A 19,054-nucleotide genomic window follows, 5' to 3' on the forward strand; every position below is an offset into this window, starting at 1 on the left:
CATTATTCACTTCTATCTTCTCCTCCCCCATGCAAATTACACACATACTTACTCATAAATCAAATATTATTTTAAATATAAAGGCAATATAGGAAGTGGTTAAGACATAGACTAATCACAATGACTTGGCTTTCAATCTTAAAGTGACTTTATGTTTAAAATACTAGCTGTGTGACTTTGGAGGAAGTTATAAAACTTTGTGCTCAGTTTCCTCATCTGTAAGATAAAGATAATAGTACTTAAAGCAGTTTTGTGAGGATTAAATGAGATAATGAACATAAAGCACATAGTACAGTATGTGGCATATGGTAAATGCTTAGTAAATGTTAATAAACATTATTAATAAACTGAAATACTATTTTATTTTTAAATGAGGATATATATAATCAGGGAAAATGTTTTCAGTGTGAGATTTTTATTACAAAATATGTAATACTTATAAAAGAATATATGCATTGTATATGTAAGTTAGAAAACAATAAAATTAACTCTTGGGAATTTACCACCCAACCTAAGAACCTTACTTTTTTTTTTTTTTTTTGGGGTGTTAAATCTTGCATTTTTATTTATTTTATTTTTTTTTGTTAGTTTCAAGTATACAGTACATTGGTTAGACATTTATATAGTTTATAAAACGATCCTGCTAATTGCTGTTTCTCTCCTCTGGCTCTCCAGAACCTTACATTCTTAATCACATTCTTCTTACATCCCCCTGCACCCTACCTATCCAGTGTGACTATCCTGAATTTTGTATTTGTCTCTTGATATAAAAAAAAGAACTAGATTTAGACTTTTTATATATACCTGTTAGTATTGCTTGTGTTTGTACTTCATGGTAATAGCTTATTGTATGTATTCGTTTGTGATTTACTTTTTTCATTAAGTTTTGTTGCTAAGATTTATCCTAACGGTATATGTATTTGGTTCATTAATTTTCATGCAGATAATTATAGCATGTACTTTTTAGGGCTGTTGAGTGAATTAAATGAGTTGGTGCATGTAAAGTGCCTAGTATAGTGTTTAGCACATAATAAGGGTTTAAGAAAGATAGCCATTATTATGTTTATTATTATTCACTGCTGTATGAGATGATGTATGAATGGAATTGGTTAGTTTATTCTCTTGCTTATGGACATTTAGATTGTTTACAGTTTGAAACAACAACATAATGCTTCTCTGAACATTCATATACCTCTCTTATGCTCTCAGGCAAATTTCTATAAGCTAAGTATCTAGAAGTAGAAATGTTAGGTCATAATATATGCTTGTGTTCAACTACATTAGATAATGCCAACGTGTTTACCAAGGTGATATTTTTTACCTTGTGCCTGTTTATCATTCCATCAGCAGTGTATGGTCCCATTGCTCCATACTCTTGCCAACGTTGTCATAATTTTCATTTTTTGTAATCTGCAAGTTATAAAATGGCATCTTGTGGTTTCATTTGGATTCTATTTAATAATGAAGCAATCATCTCTTCATATGTTTATTGGCTATTCGTATTTCATTTTCTGTGCAAGTTTGTTTTTGTCTTCTGCCCTTTTTTTTCTAGTGGGTTATCTTTTGTTTATCTGGAGGAATTCTTAAATATTCTCGATACTTACCTTTGTTGATTCTATTTGTTGGAAATATCTTCTCCCAGTTTGAGGCTTTTCTTTTTTTATGGCCTCTTTTAATGAACAGATATTCTGAATTTTAATTTAGCAGAATTTTTTCATTTTTTCTTGTTTTGTTTGTATCTTGTTAAAAAGTCTGACTCCATCATAAAAATAATCTATATCATTGTCTCTTAGGTACGTAAATGTCTTAACATTAAAGTCATTAATCTACCTGGAATTAGATGTTGGTGTGAGGTAGATTCTAATTCCCTTAATTTTTATTTTTATTTTGGAGAGGGAGTTATTTGTAAAGTAGGTTCAGTAACTACTTAATAGTCATTTTTTCTTCATTGAATAGTATCTCTAGAAGAATCAACAGTGTGTGTCCTTGTTTTGTTCCTTATTTTAAAGGAATACCTCTAAAGTTTCACCATTGAATACAATGTTTAAGTTTGTTTTACTCTTTAAAGGAATTCCTTTTTGTCCTAATTTTCTAAGAGTTTGAAACTTGCATGAGTGTTGAATTTTATTAAATGCTTTTTCTTTAGCTCCTGAAGTGATTCTTTAGTTGTTTTCTTTTAATCTGTTAATGAGGGGAATTAGTAGCTTTTTTAATGTTTACTTAACATTCCTAGGATAAATCCAACTTGACTGTGAATATAACTGTTTTTATACATTGTCAGATTGTTAGCTAATACTGAGTTTATAGGTTTGTATGAAAGCCACTTCTTAATGTAAACTTTTTAAATAAACTTTACAGCAGAAAATATAGGTGCGGAACTCAAAGCGCCACTTATGAAACAAGAACCTCTCCAAGTAAGAGGTAAATATATTTTATTCTATTTTTTATTGTAACAATGTTTTGAAATAAATATATAAAATTAGTTTATATTGAGCTCTTTATATTATTATAAGGATATAGTTTGTTTTATTTTTCTTTAAATATATTAACTATAAGGATTTATTCTCCTATTTATAAGCTAATTTTCTCCTGAGGTTTACTTTGCATTTTGGTCCCAAATTTTATAATTGTTTTCTCAAAAGCCCAAAGAAAGGAGTAATGACAGAAGTCATCAAGCGCTTTACTATTTTAAATATTGCTGGACAATAAGATGTCTGCATTGTGAGAGTTGGGTCTTGGTTCTTGGATGCCCCACAAGAGATTTGCGTGCAGGTCCAGTGCTTGGAGAAGAAAGACAGCAGGCAAAGCATAGCAAACAGCAGCAATTTTATTAAGTAAAGCAAGCAAAGTATACTTGGAGACGTCCAAGCGGGCAACTTGGTAGAGAATCCAGTGTGTTGAGAAGTTGAGAGTTGGGGTATTATATCGGTTTCTGTGTTCACCTTCCGTCCCTCCTCTGACCCTCCTACTCCAAGCTGGCGCATTGTGTAGTGTGTGCCCGTAGATGAGATGTCACACATCTGTGCTTTTGGGATTTGGAGGGTGGGCTCATGCCCAGTTAACTAATTTTGCCAATACCTGTCAAGCGCCCCCAGAGTAAGGTCATATAATAGTCATTTGCCTTTAACTGATCATGGGGGAAGGAGGGAGGTGCCAGAAGCCTCTAGATGTTTTGCTTTGTAGAGGCTCTGACCATGGGAAAACAAGCCGCCTGTTATCTTTTTTCATACATTTTACTGCTAAACCGATGTTAGGGGCTCATTAACTCCTATTGTCCTTCTCCCTCTGGCTCATATCTACCTATCTGCCTACCCTATCAAAAAGTAATGCGATTAAAGGACAAGAGGCCAAAGCTACAGCTTTTTCAAATCCAGGTTGAGTTTGGACATCATTGTCTGACTTTCTTTTCTAGGAGAAATTGCGTGATGAAGGAATTTTTGTTTGCAGCTCTGTTCTAAATGAGCTATGGCTCCCATTCCCAAAAGCAGCATATTTCAAGGACGCAGTAACTCTGTGATTAGGAGCACTGTAGCTTTGGTGTCAGACAAAACTTGATTCAATTTATACCCCCTAGCATGTAACAGCTGTATGGCTTTGGATAGTTTACTTGACTTTTCGGAGCCATAGTTCTCTCCCAATAAGATGGTTCTAAAAATAGGACTTCTTTTGTAGGATAATTTTGAAGATGATACATAGAGCACAGTCACAATTAAGAATAATTAATGTTGTGATAGCAGCCATTATCATCAATAATTTGGGCCAGGAAAAGTTAACAGGGATTTCTAGGTACTTTGAAGAAATTTTTAAAAAGTAATTAAAAAAAAAATCCTAATCTTTTAAAAAAAGAGATGTAATTCTCCTGTCTCCTCCAGAGGAACTCATCTGGATTTTGAGTTTTAGGATTATTGGAGTAAGGCGGTTGAGAGACTTGAACTCATGTGAAAGAAACCTGAACTTCTTTAGATGCTTGTTTTTTCTTTTTCAAGTAAAGTTTTGATTTTTATATTGAAGTTTACTTTTGAAATGTTTTTAGGTATTATTTGTGCTTTAGATTTTAATATCTAATATTTTAAGAATGTCTTAGCCTACTGTAGGGATGGATAATTTTAATCTTAATTGCTCTTTCAACTTAGTATAGAACAGAAAATTTATAAATTAGTAGTTATGAAGGTAGAATATGAGGATGACTAGGTGACAATTTGACTAGGTGACAGAACACGAGTTTCTTCTTTTGTTTTGCTCTTGCTCTTCAGATCCTTGCCTATGTTATTTATCTATGTCATGTGACCAAAAGTCTCACTTTATAATATAAAGACATAAAGACCAATGTTGAGTGAAATTTTTAATTCACAGATTATAATCGATGCCAAAGGTATTTTGTTGTTGACATCTCTGGCCTTTTTATGAACACTTTGAAACTTGATAGTAGGAAAATAATTTAATAGAAGGTGGTATTTTATCTATAATCTGTAATAACTTTTTATAATTTTTAACTGATAAAAAATGTTCCTTTTGTTAACTTCAGCTTTGTAACATGTGAAACAGTCCGATGGCTTTCACACTGTTTTGAATGAAACCCACATAAGAAATACTACCTAATAACTTTATATATATATGTGTGTATATATACACATATATATATAAGTATATGAACTGAAACAAAAGTTTTCATAAAAAATACTTATTCTTAATTATATGCAGTACTCTTTAATTATTTTCTCTTTTCATTTTATATAAAATGCTTTTTTTAACCCACAGTTTGAAAAACACTGAACTGGCCTGTAATATTTAATTGAAACAAATTTATTTTCATTCAGAACCTAAACAATTTAAATTGTGTTAATACAGTTTAAACCGACCAGACCAGTGATACCTATACAAGGTGTCCATTAGACAGAGGGTTGGCATTTTGACATCAGTTAAGAATGAGGTATGGAGATAAAAGCTAGATGGCTACAAACGTAATTCCATTCTATTCTGTTCTTGGAGAAATTTTTTTCTGACGCCATTCAGTGAGTCAAGGAAAAAAAGCAGTATCTTAACGGAATTCATGAGAGGCCTCAGCATATGTTCATCTTTAAATGACTGTTGTTCTGCATATATTTTATGTTTTCTTGTATTTTTGGTTTTAGTCAAAGCAGTCCTTAAGAAGAGGGAATATGGACCAAAGTACACTCAGAATAATTTTATCACTGGAGTCAGAGCAATAAATGAGTTCTGCCTTAAATCCAGGTACAATAATTTTTTAAAAATGTGGTAATTTGATCTGTTTTATCATAATAACCATTAATTTCTTAGAATGTGTTACCTGCTACCATTAGTGTGGAAACTTTCCCATGGCTTCTTCCTAAATTGAAGAAGTACTTTTATTCCGTTAAAAAAAATGTAAAATTGTTCGCTTACTGAAATAAATTGAATTATGCTCCAGCATGAGCAATTTCAGTCTTTCTGGTCTTTTAAACTCAAAAAGGCAAGTTTTTGAAACCTCCATATCACACAAGATCTTAGGAGCTTTATCGTTATGTTCACATCTGGCAGATTATCAATAATAAGAATATTTGCATATTTTTGTGTTAGACTTTTAAAAGTTTTGGTTTTTTGAATAGCAGAATTGAGTAGTCCTTAATTTAGTCAGTACATTTATATTTATATTCCATATGTGGTTTCTGTTGAATATATAAATTTTATTTTCTGGTCTTTTGTTTTTTTCTTGTGATCATAGTTATTGAGATTATATTTATTGCATATTTTAAAAATTCCTTTGTGTGTTTACCTAGAAAAGCCATATTTATGTAGAAGATTTCTTGGCTTTAGAAATATCAGATGTGATCCTTTTCTTCGTTCTCCCTCTTGGCCATATCCTTTATAATCCAGTATCAAGAAATACGGAATCCTATAATCGGTTTAATAGCTTATATTCTGAGTAAAATAATAATCAATTATAGCCCTGATGTAAAAATGTATTCTGTTTCACAGAGTATTTCATTTAGTTCTCACAAAATTTTTGTCAATTAAGTTTGTTAAGTATTGCCGTCTTCACATTATAGGCCAGGAAACATAATAAAGATGTTAGTGATGACCCACCTCATTTAGTGAGTCAGTGATAGAGAGGAAACTAGAATAATCTTTTGATACCTGGTCCAAACTTTGTTACTAATCCGTGGTTGTTGACTTTTTTAAACTTCAGATTTAAGTTCTAGAACTTAATAAAATTCCATAGTTAACCACGTTTTAATTTATAGGTCTTTTCATCCCTGTTACAAAATTGTCTTAGGAACACCAATAATCAAATAAATACAGAATGACTGTTTAGCGGTGACTTGATGAATATATAAACTTTTCAGAATTTAAGAGAAGGGAAAAATTATTAAATAGCATGGAATTGACATGTAATCTTTGTGACTTGATACCTTCAAATGGTATTAACACTTAATATCAGTCTGAATGTAAACCAACAGGGCTGTAAGTTTTAAATTTAAATTCTTAAATAGAAGGCTGATACTCTAGTTCATGTTCTTTCCAGTTTTCACCTTTCTTTTACACATCATATATTGCAGTGGTGTGTCCATAGCAGATAAAATATAATCATTTATGAAGGAATTTTAATGTCTGCATATTATGTTATGGTACCTATATTGAGCATTTTAGGTACCATATATATATACCTATATATGATACCCCAAAAAATAAAAAATAATTATTTTTTTTCACTATCTCTAGACCAATTTCTGTGTACAAAATGTAATCTTTATAAACTGATCTTCAAAAGCTATACAGGTCTATAGTCTTTTAAGATGAGGATTAATGTAGTGGCTTTTATCTGCTCTTAATCCTTTTAATAAATAAACTGTAAGAACTTTGAATAAATCCAACATGTTTTTTTCTTCAGTGATCTAGAACAACTTCGAAAAATCAGACGACGAAGTCCCCATGAAGATACTGAGTCCTTTACTGTATACTTGAGATCAGATGTGGAGGCGAAGTAAGAACATAGTTCTTTTAGAATAAAAGTACAAGTAAATTTGGGATTAATAAAAACATATTTTAGACCCAGAATTAATTAATTAATTATATTTATTTAAATTTTTTTTTTATTTCTTAGATGAAGCAACCCTTGGTTGACCTCACAGATTGCAAGGACCTTGTCATCTTATAATCCCCCCCTTTTTTTTTTTTTAATTTTTCACGCCTACAGCACCTGGTTTTCCTAAGTGGTCTCCCATCCAAATACTAACCAGGCCTGACCCTGCTTAGTTTCCGAGATCAGACGGGATCAGGCTTGTTCAGGGTAGCATGGCTGTAAACCCAGTATTTTTTAAATGACATATTTTAAAAGTAGAATATTTTTATATTTGCAAATTTGTTTATTTGGGAGTTACTAGTATATACTGTTAACTAAAAATATATCCTAATTTATAAGATTTACTGTGAATTTACTCTTTTGTTTAGATTTCATTTAGAAAAGTTCTTTAAGTGCTTTGTATTTTTCCTGAAAGACATTATGCTTTGTTGTAAGGTTCTCATAAGTTATGTGGTTCATTTAGATTTAAATATGATTACAATAAAGTCATTAAAATTGTCCATTGTTCTTGGTCATATGTTTATGCACAGATCTTTGGAAGTGTGGGGAAGTCCTGAAGCTCTGGCCAGAGAGAAAAAACTGCGCAAAGAAGCAGAAATAGAATACAGAGAAAGTAAGTATATTTCATTTAAAGCTGAGTTTATTGGAAAGTGCAGGTGTACTTCAGAGATATTGCAGGTTCAGTTCAGACCACAACAAGAAAGCAAATATTGCAGTAAAGCGAGTCATAATTTTCTGCTGGTAGAGGATATTGCCTTCAATTTGTAAAAAACACAATTATCTGTGAAGTGCAATAAAACAAAACTCAGTAAAATGAAGTAGGCCTATAACTCATAGGTAAGAACTGTGCCTATAATTACGCAACTCTGTGGTGGTTGCATACCTTTTGGCATTGGTGCTATGGGTTCTAGCAGATAGCAGTCTCCATTTTGGGATTCATTTGTTTTATAAAAACAGTATCTATTTTTTGTTTCCCCCTCTATAGCTTTTAAAAGATGATCAGAGGTAGTGAAGCTAATTTGTGGTTGCCATAAGACCTGAATATTAAAACCGATGGTATAATTTGAAGATTATACTTACTCTAAAAGTGATAGAATAGATAATACTTTCTTACAGAAAAGTATGTTGATTCAGCTACTACATTTTTATTTTAATTTATTCAGCAAATTTTTATCATATGAACTAGAAGCAGTGCTTGGCTTTTGAGATTTAGATGCAAATAAGACCCTCAGGTAATTTAACAATCCGTTGGTTTAAAGACAAAGCTACCTTTATAGAATTAGGATTTATATAATGTGAAATAGGCTTCAGATAATTCTTTGATTTACATATGTATGTATTAATGATAAAAAGTGATGCATACTTGTGATTTAAAAAAGGATACAAAAATATAAAGAATAAAAAGTCTCCCTTTTCTCTAGTACTGTCTCATTTTTTTTCCCTAGAGATAACTCATTGATAGTTTGATATATATTCTTCCAGAATGTTTCTGATGCATTTTCAAATTTTTTTCCCCCCTCTTTAATCCACCTCCCCTCCCCTACTACCACCCCTGACCTACGGATGTTGCCATCTCCCCTTAAGGACTGGATCTCTGAAAGCAGGGCATCTCCTCCCATGCGCTTGCAGCGCATACTCGGGGCCTGGCACACCTGAGGTCTGGCACCCCTGGCACATTTGGGGGGCCTGGTGCACTCAGGGCCCGGCGCACCTGGGGTATGGTCCATGGCTCCACCTGGGGCACGAACCCAGGACCTTCTGTATATAAAGCAGACGTGCTAACCACTACACTGTGGAGCCACCTTTGCATTTTCAAATTTTTATACACATTTTTTCACTTAAACATAAATTGGGTGACACTGTACATATTGTTTTGTATATTGTTCTGTATACTTACCAGTGTAATCATAAACATCTTTCCATGTCTACATCTAAAAATCTATTTCTGCCTTATTCTTTTTAACAGCTTTGTAGTGTTCTATTTTATGGATGTATCAAACTTTATGTTCTCCCTTTTTTTTTATCATCACAAAGAACACATTAGTGAATGTCCTCCCATCTTTTTAACCATGTAATACTGTTGTAAATATCTATATAAGATAAAATGTTAATAGTAGAATTTCAGGTTCAGAAGACATAGACATTTTAAAATTTAATAGCTCCTGAATAATTATACCAGTTTACATTTACACTCACGATGTTTTAACTTTTTTTTTTGTATTTGATGGGTAACAGATGTTATCTTTAATTTAATTTTGAATTTCTATGATTACTACTGAGGTTGATTATCTTTTTAATATATTTATTTGTCTTCTTTACTAATTTTTATATTATTCACTCTTAGATTATATGTCTTTTTAAATTGAAGTTCATGAGTTTTTCATGGATTTTTTAAAAATTTATTTTAATTAGTTTCAAGTATACAGGACATTGGTTAGACATCTGTATAGTTTGTACAACGATCCCCGCAATTGCTCCTTCCCTTCTTCCCTGACCCTCCACCTAGCCAATGTATTAATGCTAACTGCATTCCCTATGCTGTGCTTTCCATCCCCATGACCATCCATCAGCTACTAATTTGTACTTTGTTAACCCTTCACCCCATTCTCTCAGCCCCTAACCTCCTTCCTCTCTGTTCATCACCAAATTGTCTACTATATTTGTGAGTCTGTTTTTGATTGGTTTGTTCTTTTTGTTCCTTAGATTCTGCATGTAAGTGAAATCATATAGTGTTTATCTTTCTCTGTCTGACTTAAATACCTTCTAGGTCCATCAAAGCAATATCTTTTTTCATCTCCTTCCTTTTAGTCTGTGTGTGTCTTTTAATCTGAAGTGAGTCTCTCGTAGGCAGCATATGTAGGGGTCTTATTTTCTTATCCTTCAGTCACTCTATCTTTTAGTTGGAGCACTTAATTCTTTTCCATTTGAAGTACTTATTGATAGGAATGTAGTTGTTACCATTCTTTATTCCTGTTTATGATACATGTTTTTTTTCTTCTTAAAGTAGTCTCTCCAACATTTCCTATAATACTGGTTTGGTGGTGATATATAGCTTATTTTTGTCTGAGAAGTTCTTTATCTGTCCTTCAACTCTAAATGACACCTTCACTGGATAAAGTATTCTAAAGTATTCTTGGTTGTAGATCCTGGATCTTCATCATGTCGAATATTTTGTGCCAAGCCCTTCTGTCCTGCAAAGTTTCTTTTGAGAAATCAGCTGCCAGTCTTAAGGGTGTTCTCTTATAGGTAACTATTTGTTTTTCTCTTGCTGCTTTAATATTCTTTCTTTATATTTAACCTTTGGCATTTTAGTTATGATGTGTCTTGGTTCGGGCCTCTTTGGATCCCTGGTTTTTGGGATTCTCTGAGCTTCCTGGAGTTTTATATCCTTTTCCTTCACCAGGTTAGGGAAGTTTTCCATCATTATTTCTTCAAACAGTTGTTCAACATCTTGATTTTCTTCAGGTATGCCGATCAGACAGATATTTGGACCCTTAATTGTGTCCCATATGCTCCTTAAATTATTTTTATAGTCTTGGCATCTTTTTTCTTGCCATTGTGATTGAGTGTCCTTGGCTTTCCCGTCCTTTAGATAGGTCATTTGATCCTTTTCTTTATTCACTTTGTTTATTCCTTTGTTTATTCCATTTAATATACTTCTCATCTTAGATAATACGTTCTTCATTTCAGACTGGTTTCCTTTTATATTGAAGTTCTCACTGAATTTATCTACACTTTCCAAAAGTTCATCGAGCATCTTTATAACCAGTGTTTTGAACTCTGCATCTGTTAGATTAGTTGACTCCATTATATCTGTATTTCTCTTCTGGTCTCTCATATGATTTCTGCTTGTCTTCCCATTTTGGCTGCCTTTCCGCGTCTATTTCTCTTTACTAAGCAAAGCTCCTAAGTCTCTCAATCTTATTAGTGTGGATTTGTGAAGTAGGTGTCCAGTGGCACAGTCCTGAGATAGGTTCAGCTGCAGGCCAAATTTAGCCCAAGCCTCTGCCCCTCCAGGGCCACCTGTTAAGATTCAGCAAGCAGTCCACAGATGCTGTGCTTATAGTTGCCTCAAAAGGCCACACCAGAAACTGAGGCCAGCTGCCTCCAGTGTGAGTCTAGGCACTGCTCAGCAAGGAGCACCTGACTCGCTGAGGATACACCTGGATGTGGTTTGGGTGGGGCCATGAGTTGGGGGAGGTGGGGTTTTAGGGAATTCTCTGGGTGGAGCGACCTCTGTTATCCAGTTTGATGACATCCTGGCTATGGCGGCTCTGTGTCTGCGCACTGGAGCGGGGAGAGTTCAACAGGGAACAATGGATATCTCCAGCACTTCTGTACTATATAGAGTGAGCCTCGCCTCGGCCCTCACTCTGACGTTGTCTCCGTGTAAATCCCTGGTACCCTCTGTGCACAGCCAAATCGGCACTGGTGCTCAGAGCAAACAGGTCCGTCACTGCAAAAATCTGCTCACGGATGCAGCCCCTTTAAGAGGCGCAGCCACTGCCTCGATCCCACTTAGCCACTGGAGACTGGGCAGCCCCATGTCCTCGCCCTGTCCTACCTTCTGCCATTGCAGGGTGTTTCTTGGATTTCTCCTTAGTTGTATGGCTTGTTCATCAAGATCCCAGGTGATTTTTCTTTGCTGCTTGCTCCTTGTTTCCGTCACAACTTTGGTTTGGTCACCAGAGGGATGAACAGAGCCTCTATCATCTACACCATTTTTTTCCTCCTCTCTCAGTGGATTTTAACACTTAGTTGTATATGGTCTAAGTATTTCCGAACATTTCTTCACATTTTGTTTTGTTTCCCTACCTTTTAGTAGGGAAATTTCAAATATATTCTGAAGTACAGAGGAAAGTATAATAACCCCTCATGTACCCATCATGCAGCGTTATAATTATCAACACATGGCCAACTTTGTTTCATCTATAGCCCCCTCATTAATCTTCATTCTAATGAGTTACTGTAAAACCAGTCCAGGTATTAGATTATTTTGTCTGTAAATATTTGAGTATATAACTCTACAAGATCAGCTGTTTGTTTTAGTTCGTTCATGTGATGGTTTTTGGAAAAGTTTATTGTCCACTGCCTGTAGTAGACTGTCAGTCTTCATAATCTACTCAGTTGTCTCTTGGTTGAACTTTAATTCTGGCAAAGAACGTGAGTGACCTTCTGATAATTTTTTTGACAAAATCAAAAACATTATGTCTTTTAGCTAATGTAGTCAGAAGGAATAAGGAATATGTTTGAGAATTTTGTAAGGCTAGAATATATAATATTAAGTCATCTGGATATTGAATAAGTGTAGATTTCCTTGCAAAATTCAAGTTCTTTAAATGATTGGTTTAACATTTTAAAAAGTATGAAGGAGAGTCGGTGAACCCTAGTATGTAAGGGGCCTCACAGAAGAAACCGTTGTTGACTATCTTTATATCTATAGATACACTAGGTACACTAAAGAGAGCTATACTTAAATCCACAGGAGTAAAATATTTATTTTCAATAAAAGAAATACACATTGGGGTCAGGGAGCCCCAGAATTTTGGCACAGTGTTTAGTTAATGGCTTCTATTTGGGTTTCTTTTAGGTAATACAAGTGCTAATTTAGATATGATCAAATGTTGGTGGAATAGGGCATATTCCTTTGGAGAATGAGATACTCAGACTATAGTTATGGTTCTGTTATTCTGGGGAACTGATATGGTAATGTGGTAAGATTAAAGTAGAGATAGAGGTGCTAGTGTCTGCAAAAAAATGTGCACATATTTCTTTGACAGCCAGGCTTTATTTAGGAGAATTCTGAATCCTTTAACTATATTTCTAAGTTCTGTGCAGGATCAAGGCTTAAAGGTAACAATATTTCCTTCCCTTGATGAGTTGATAAAATTTCTAAGTGGAAATTGTGAGACAGTTATGGTCAGTAACACTGGAAAAGGGATAGAGAGCATTTCTTGAGAGTATGGGGTTCAGTACCAAGATGGGGAGCGGTGAGATAGGAAGGAAATCAGTGAGAAGGAGAAAAGGGCAGAGAAGACACGCAAGGAAGTAAAGAACAAAGTAGGCAAAGTAGTGGTGCTTAAATCTTCCCATTGTTGGCCAGTGGAAGCACCTCAAGTTGATTGCTAAGTCCTTTTGTCATAACCCTAGTACAATAAAGCATCCTTGCTTTTAGGTACAGTGAGATATTTCAGGTTCATCTTACATATTTCTTGCCATAGACTAGGAATCAGCCATTTCTAAAAGGAGACCCTTTTCTTTTTAGTGGGAAATAAAATTGGGAGACCATACTCTGGGCATTAGGGGTACTAATTTTTAATAGATTGACATATTTTTAAGGTCTTTCAGTGGACAGGGCTAGGAAATATTTTTTTTCTTAAGAGAAAATACACAGGTTATTCTGATAAACACCTTTTTTTTTCTTTTTTGGTTTTTGTATATACTGAAAATCTTATTTCTTAATTCATTAACATAATTAAAATAATTAGATTTTGTCTTATTCTTATGTTTATACTCATACAGAGAGAAATCAGTGTAGTTTCAAAATAACAGTATCAGTGTTATTGCTATCAGGGTGATTTAAGATTTCTTTGCTTTTTTTTAATCTTTAATATATATTCCACTAGGTATATATAATCAAATTTCTGTTTTAAAGTCACTTGAAATTTCTCTCTGTGTGGATAAACCATCAAATAGATATAAAATTAGGTTCATTTCTTTCATTTTGCTTTGGATTTTTAGAAATAATTTTGATTTATTTATATTTTATTGTTTTGTAACACATTTACATGATTCCAAAGTCACATTTATGAGACAAAATACTTCAAAGAAATTTAGCTTCCATTCCTGTCCTCTCCATCTTATTCCCTCTCTCTTGCATAGGTAACCATTTAAAAAGTATAAAATAGCATACTTAATGGTTTTAACCCTCCTCTACCCCCCTTTTAATAAATAAGACATAGTATATATGCTTTCTGTCTTTTTTTTTTTTTTACTTGATAGTATGTCCTGGGGAGCATTCTCTAGCAGTAAATAGAGACATTCCTTTGTTCCTTTTATAAAACTGCATTTTGAGGTGGGTTATACCATAGTTTATCAATCATTTCCAGTCTTTTGCTCTTAAAATAATACCATTAAAACTTTGTACGTAAAGAAAATATTTAAAGTAACAAAATTTGAGAAAACAGTAATGGGAAAATATTTCTTCCTGTATTTTTGACCTTCGAGTTAAAAATGAAGAATTGGTTCTTACATCAAGCTTAAATAACTCATATTTTTTAGGTAATTTTGAGGAGAGCATCTTATCAAACTGCCTTTATGCAAATCCAGATTTCTCCCCATTTTTTTTATTGTGGTAAAAAATGTAACATAAAATTCATAATTTTAACAATTTTTAAGTGAACAGTTCAGAATTGTTAAGATAGTCGCACTGTTATGAAACATCTCCAGAAATTTTTCTTTTCCAGAACTTTTTCATGTTATAAAACTAAAATGTTCCCTTTAAACAACTCCTCTTCTCCCCTTCCCCTAGCTTCTGGTAACTACTATTCCACTTTTCGTTTCTATGAATTCAGTTACTGTGAATACCTCATATAAATGGACTCGTATAGCATTTGTCTTTTTGACTTATTTCACTTAGCATAATGCCCTCAAGGTTCATCCATTTGACAAGATTTCCTTCCTTTTTAAGTCTGAGTAATATTCCATTGTATTTACCATATTTTGTTTACTCATCTGTCCATAGACATTTTGGTTGCTTTCACTCCCTGGCTATTGTGCATAGTGCTGCTGTGGACATGGGTGTGTAAATATTTTTTTGAGACCCTCCTTTCATTTTTTTGGATATATACCCACAAATGGATTGCTAGATCACATGATAGCTTTTACTATTTTGAGGAACCTTCATACTGTTTTCCATGGCAGTTGCACCATTTTACAATCCCACTAAGGTTTTCAATTTTTCCTCATCCTCATAAACAGTTATTTTTTTGGGGGGCGGTGAGGAGGGTGGTAGTCGCCATTCTGATGGGTGTGAGGTGATACCTCATTGTGGTTTTGATTTGCATTTCTCTGATGATTAGTGATATGAGCATCTTTTCATGTGCTTCTTGGCCATTTGTATGTTATCTTTGGGAAAAAGTCCGTTCAGGTCCTTTGCCCATTTTTTTAATCGGATTACAAATCTAGATTTCTTATAATAACCTGATATTTTTGCTGGTAGCTAATAGAGCATATTTAACATAGTCTTAAAGAAAATTATTGTATTAATCTAAAATTTAACAGATAAGACTATGTGTGAGCTAAATGTGTTTTGTAATTCTTTTCTTTAGGGTTATTTAGAAACCAAAAAATATTAAGAGAATATAGAGATTTCCTGGGAAACACCAAGGTAAGTATATCTTTCTGCTAATGTTATGCACCTCTTGCACAGGTGAAATCCTAGTGTGTCAGTTCATTGTGAAATTCTGGCATATCTGTGATCTTAATTCAAGATTTTCTTGAGCACGTTATAATTTACTGAATTATAGTCTATTTACTTCTCTCTGATATTTTTGAAATTTAAAAAATTGGGATATAAGTTCTCTTTAAATGCAGAACTGTGTTGTAAACCATAAGTACATAGATATAGGTGAGGAGGAAGACTATTTTTAGATTTTTAGTAAGATTCAGCAGTCATATCTACCTTTAATTTCCTTTATCCTCTCTCCTACTCATAACCCTGGTTAAACATTTAAACTGCCATTTCTCTGTTTATACCCCACAAGTTCAGCCCTTGGAAGAGAAAATTACACAGCCATTTTGATTTTTATTATAAGAGTATACAAAATCACTGGACACTCAATGTTATTTGACAGTCTGATAAACTTCCATAGTATATTCACTTTCCCATTCTGAGATAGCTGTTGAATATCTTTTCCTTTCTTCCCAAACTTTCTATAACTCCATTCTTTACTCTTCAACTGACAACATTGTTTCATATTTTATTGAAAAAATAAATGTAATCTATGAAAGTACCTCACTTTCCATTACCAGATTTACTAACTTATCCACATATGTGCTAGAATACTCTTGTTTTCCTTCCTATTAGAAGGAAATTAATATTGGGACCAGTATAGAAAGTTTGCCTTTATTGTCCCACCTCTTATTCTCTTCTGAATCCTCTTCAGTTGGGCTTTTATACCCACTACAATGAAATGGCTCTTACCAAAGTCACCAACACCAACAAGATGTCAAGTAGTCATTTCCAGAATCAACATTGCATATAAACTTAGCTAGGAGGTATCTCCTTATCAAGAAGTGACTGCCATATCTGGGGATGAGGCTAACTGGGCAATTTGTTTCCTTTCTTCTGAGTTACATTTGATACGTTGCTCTGTTCTTGCAAAATTTAGAAATTGTAAATGATAACAACTCTAGTCATAGTTTATTTGAAATGTTTTTCTTTCCCATTTATTATATTCAGCTTACTAATTTCCGTTTCCTACTTGAGCCCTATCTTTTTGGCACTGTAGTGCTGCAGTGAAGGTGTGGACTCTCTTCAGTGGTAGAGACTTCATATGTCTTATGAGCCAGCATTTTTCACTTCTGTGCTGTGACAGGCACTGCCACTGCATCTTGCTGTGGAATAACTTAGACTGGTGAGACCTGCTCTTGAGAAGATTTACTCCTGGCCTTATGTCTCTTTCACATGAAAGATCATCCTCACTAGATTTTTGAATAGTAGCTGTTGACTTCTGAAATCTGTGTCACTAGAGGCCTTTCGAAGACTTAATACTCATCAGCCTTGAAATGTTCCAGGTTGTGAATAGAATTTCTTTCTCTTACACTTTTTTTTTGTGGTAACACTGTAAGACTGTAGTACTTAATTTCCCTCTACTGTTCTCATGTCCTTGTTAGCAACATTCACTCTACTACTGAAGGTTGTTTTTCTTCTCTAAAATATATGGACCTAGTTCAGTGGCATGAAATACCTTCTTTACTTTTACTTTTTCCCTTTCTGACTTAGACACTTGTTTTTCTGTTATGTTTTTCTTTGTCTTGTGGAAACTCCAATAGCGAGATGTATGAACTCACTATGTTCTGCCAAAAACGTTCTTTCATCAGAACAATGTCTAACCCTCTAATATCTAATTTCTCATTGTCACTTTAATAGATTTCTACTTTGCTGTACCTTCCCTTTAGAATCCTAATTCTGTGAACTTTTTGGGATAGTTCTTCAGAGTATCAACTTGCAATGATAGAATCACCTTGAAATACACCAGTAGTACTTCGAGTATTTTGTGCTGATTTTCCTAGTAGTTCTCTCTAAAATCTATTCAGATTTTTTATTTTTGTTCCAGTACTAAAACTTATTTATTGTGAAAATTTTCAAATATATACAGAAATAGAATAAATAGATATTTGGTATAGAATAGTTTTAATAATTATCAACATTTTGAGCATTCTGATCTTTAAGGAACAGTTCTCCAATTGCTTTTATTAAAGAATTTATAGGTGGCTGTAACAGTATGCTTTCCCAAGAGGTTGTGAATCTTGGCTCTTTATTGATCTCTTGCTTTTCCACATTTTGCTTCTCTTACTGTTAAATTTCCTTAGACCTTGTTACTATTTCTGACCTAATTACCACTAACACATTTTCACCTTTTCTATAGCCTTTATCAGAGCAATTTTAGCTCAGTAGATCTTTTTCCTATTATAATATTCTATTCTGGTTTTAAAGATCTCATTTCCCTTCCCTATCTGTCTTGTTGATTCCACAAGTTCTCAGACCTTGCTTCTAAAGAAATCTTTCTCATCTTCCACTCTAAGCCTCATTTTTTCATTTATTTGGTATTCCTTTTCTACTGTTGCTACAATAATTTCATTCAGGTTTTTTTTCCTCTGCTCAAAGGATATGGCATATTGTCATTAAACAGTAGAACTTAGAAATTTTTTATCACTAAACAGTAGAACTTAGAAATCCAGAGCTGTGGTCAGCATGTGTAGTTTACAAATCAAAGTTCAAGTTGAAACTAATGGACGAGGTTTGTCCCTGCCTGGTTCTTTGTCTTCAGAGGTGGTTCAAAATAGAATTTGGGACATCTAATTGCACACTGTTTGTTGAGAGTTGGCTTTAATACCTTAAACTTAAAGCTCCTTCTTTTGCTCTGTTGTCTACAGGGAATTTAGAAGGTGCTCATTAAAACTCCCCCTGCAGACCTGACTGCAAAGCACTGATAAAGTACAAAAAAAAAAAAAAAAAAAAAAAAGAGGGCATTTAGCTCTCATACCAAAATAGAATTCTGCCTCAGCTTTCTTGGCTATACCATGCCAAGGTGCAAGTTAGAATAAATTTTAAGCTGTAGTAGGCTGTCCTATAGGACCTGTACTTTTGATGTGGGCTATTTCTACTTATTGAAAGCCATTGTAGCCTGCTTGCTAAAAACTCCCATAAGCTGTAGTGACTTAACCAAGAACAAACTCTTGCATGGCATGGCCTTACTAACCTAAAGTTTCACCCCTTGATTGTTTTCCTCAGTTGTTTTTCAAAGATCCACACTAATACATTAAAGACTTTCCTTATTAAAGACTTCCCTTATTTAGACTTCCCCAGTAATTTATAGCTAACTCAAGCATTCTTGCCCAGATATAGAGCCGTGAAAGAACAGAAGAGAATGTGTACCAAATCCCAAAATAAAGGAGGGAGCCAAGAATGCCCAGCATTCTCTCCCTAAATTAGTTTACCTACCTTACTAAACTTAGTCAACCTCCTTACTAAACTTCAAACTTAGGACAGTAATGAGGTGGGGAGAGTTATGCCAACATATGGGGCAGGGGCGATCTCTCTTCACGAATATCAGAGAAGTAGGGAAGAAATGTTCAGTTGCCTGCCACCAGGAGCAGGTATTCCTCTTCCTTGCAGCACCTTGTTCTGTAGAAGCCCAAAACAGTCTTTTTTATGTTTTTCTTCTTTGTTAATCCTTCCTCTGTCAC

General features: G+C 33.9%; 1 protein-coding gene and 1 pseudogene across 1 annotated transcript in view; one reads left to right on the forward strand and one right to left on the reverse strand.

Annotated features, from left to right (window-relative positions):
• SLC30A9 (solute carrier family 30 member 9) overlaps nucleotides 1-19,054 on the forward strand; it is a 69,428-nt gene that overhangs the window by 14,311 nt on the left and 36,063 nt on the right. Inside the window, exons 3-7 of the mRNA XM_025040238.1 lie at nucleotides 2,359-2,421; nucleotides 5,133-5,232; nucleotides 6,890-6,982; nucleotides 7,612-7,694; nucleotides 15,412-15,470. Of these exons, the coding sequence (XP_024896006.1) occupies nucleotides 2,359-2,421; nucleotides 5,133-5,232; nucleotides 6,890-6,982; nucleotides 7,612-7,694; nucleotides 15,412-15,470 (398 nt within the window). The remainder of the gene's footprint in view (nucleotides 1-2,358; nucleotides 2,422-5,132; nucleotides 5,233-6,889; nucleotides 6,983-7,611; nucleotides 7,695-15,411; nucleotides 15,471-19,054) is intronic.
• LOC112471570 lies at nucleotides 7,187-7,305 on the reverse strand (annotated as a pseudogene).

The sequence above is a fragment of the Pteropus alecto genome, unplaced genomic scaffold (assembly GCF_000325575.1).
Source record: "Pteropus alecto unplaced genomic scaffold, ASM32557v1 scaffold57, whole genome shotgun sequence".
NCBI lineage: Eukaryota > Metazoa > Chordata > Mammalia > Chiroptera > Pteropodidae > Pteropus > Pteropus alecto.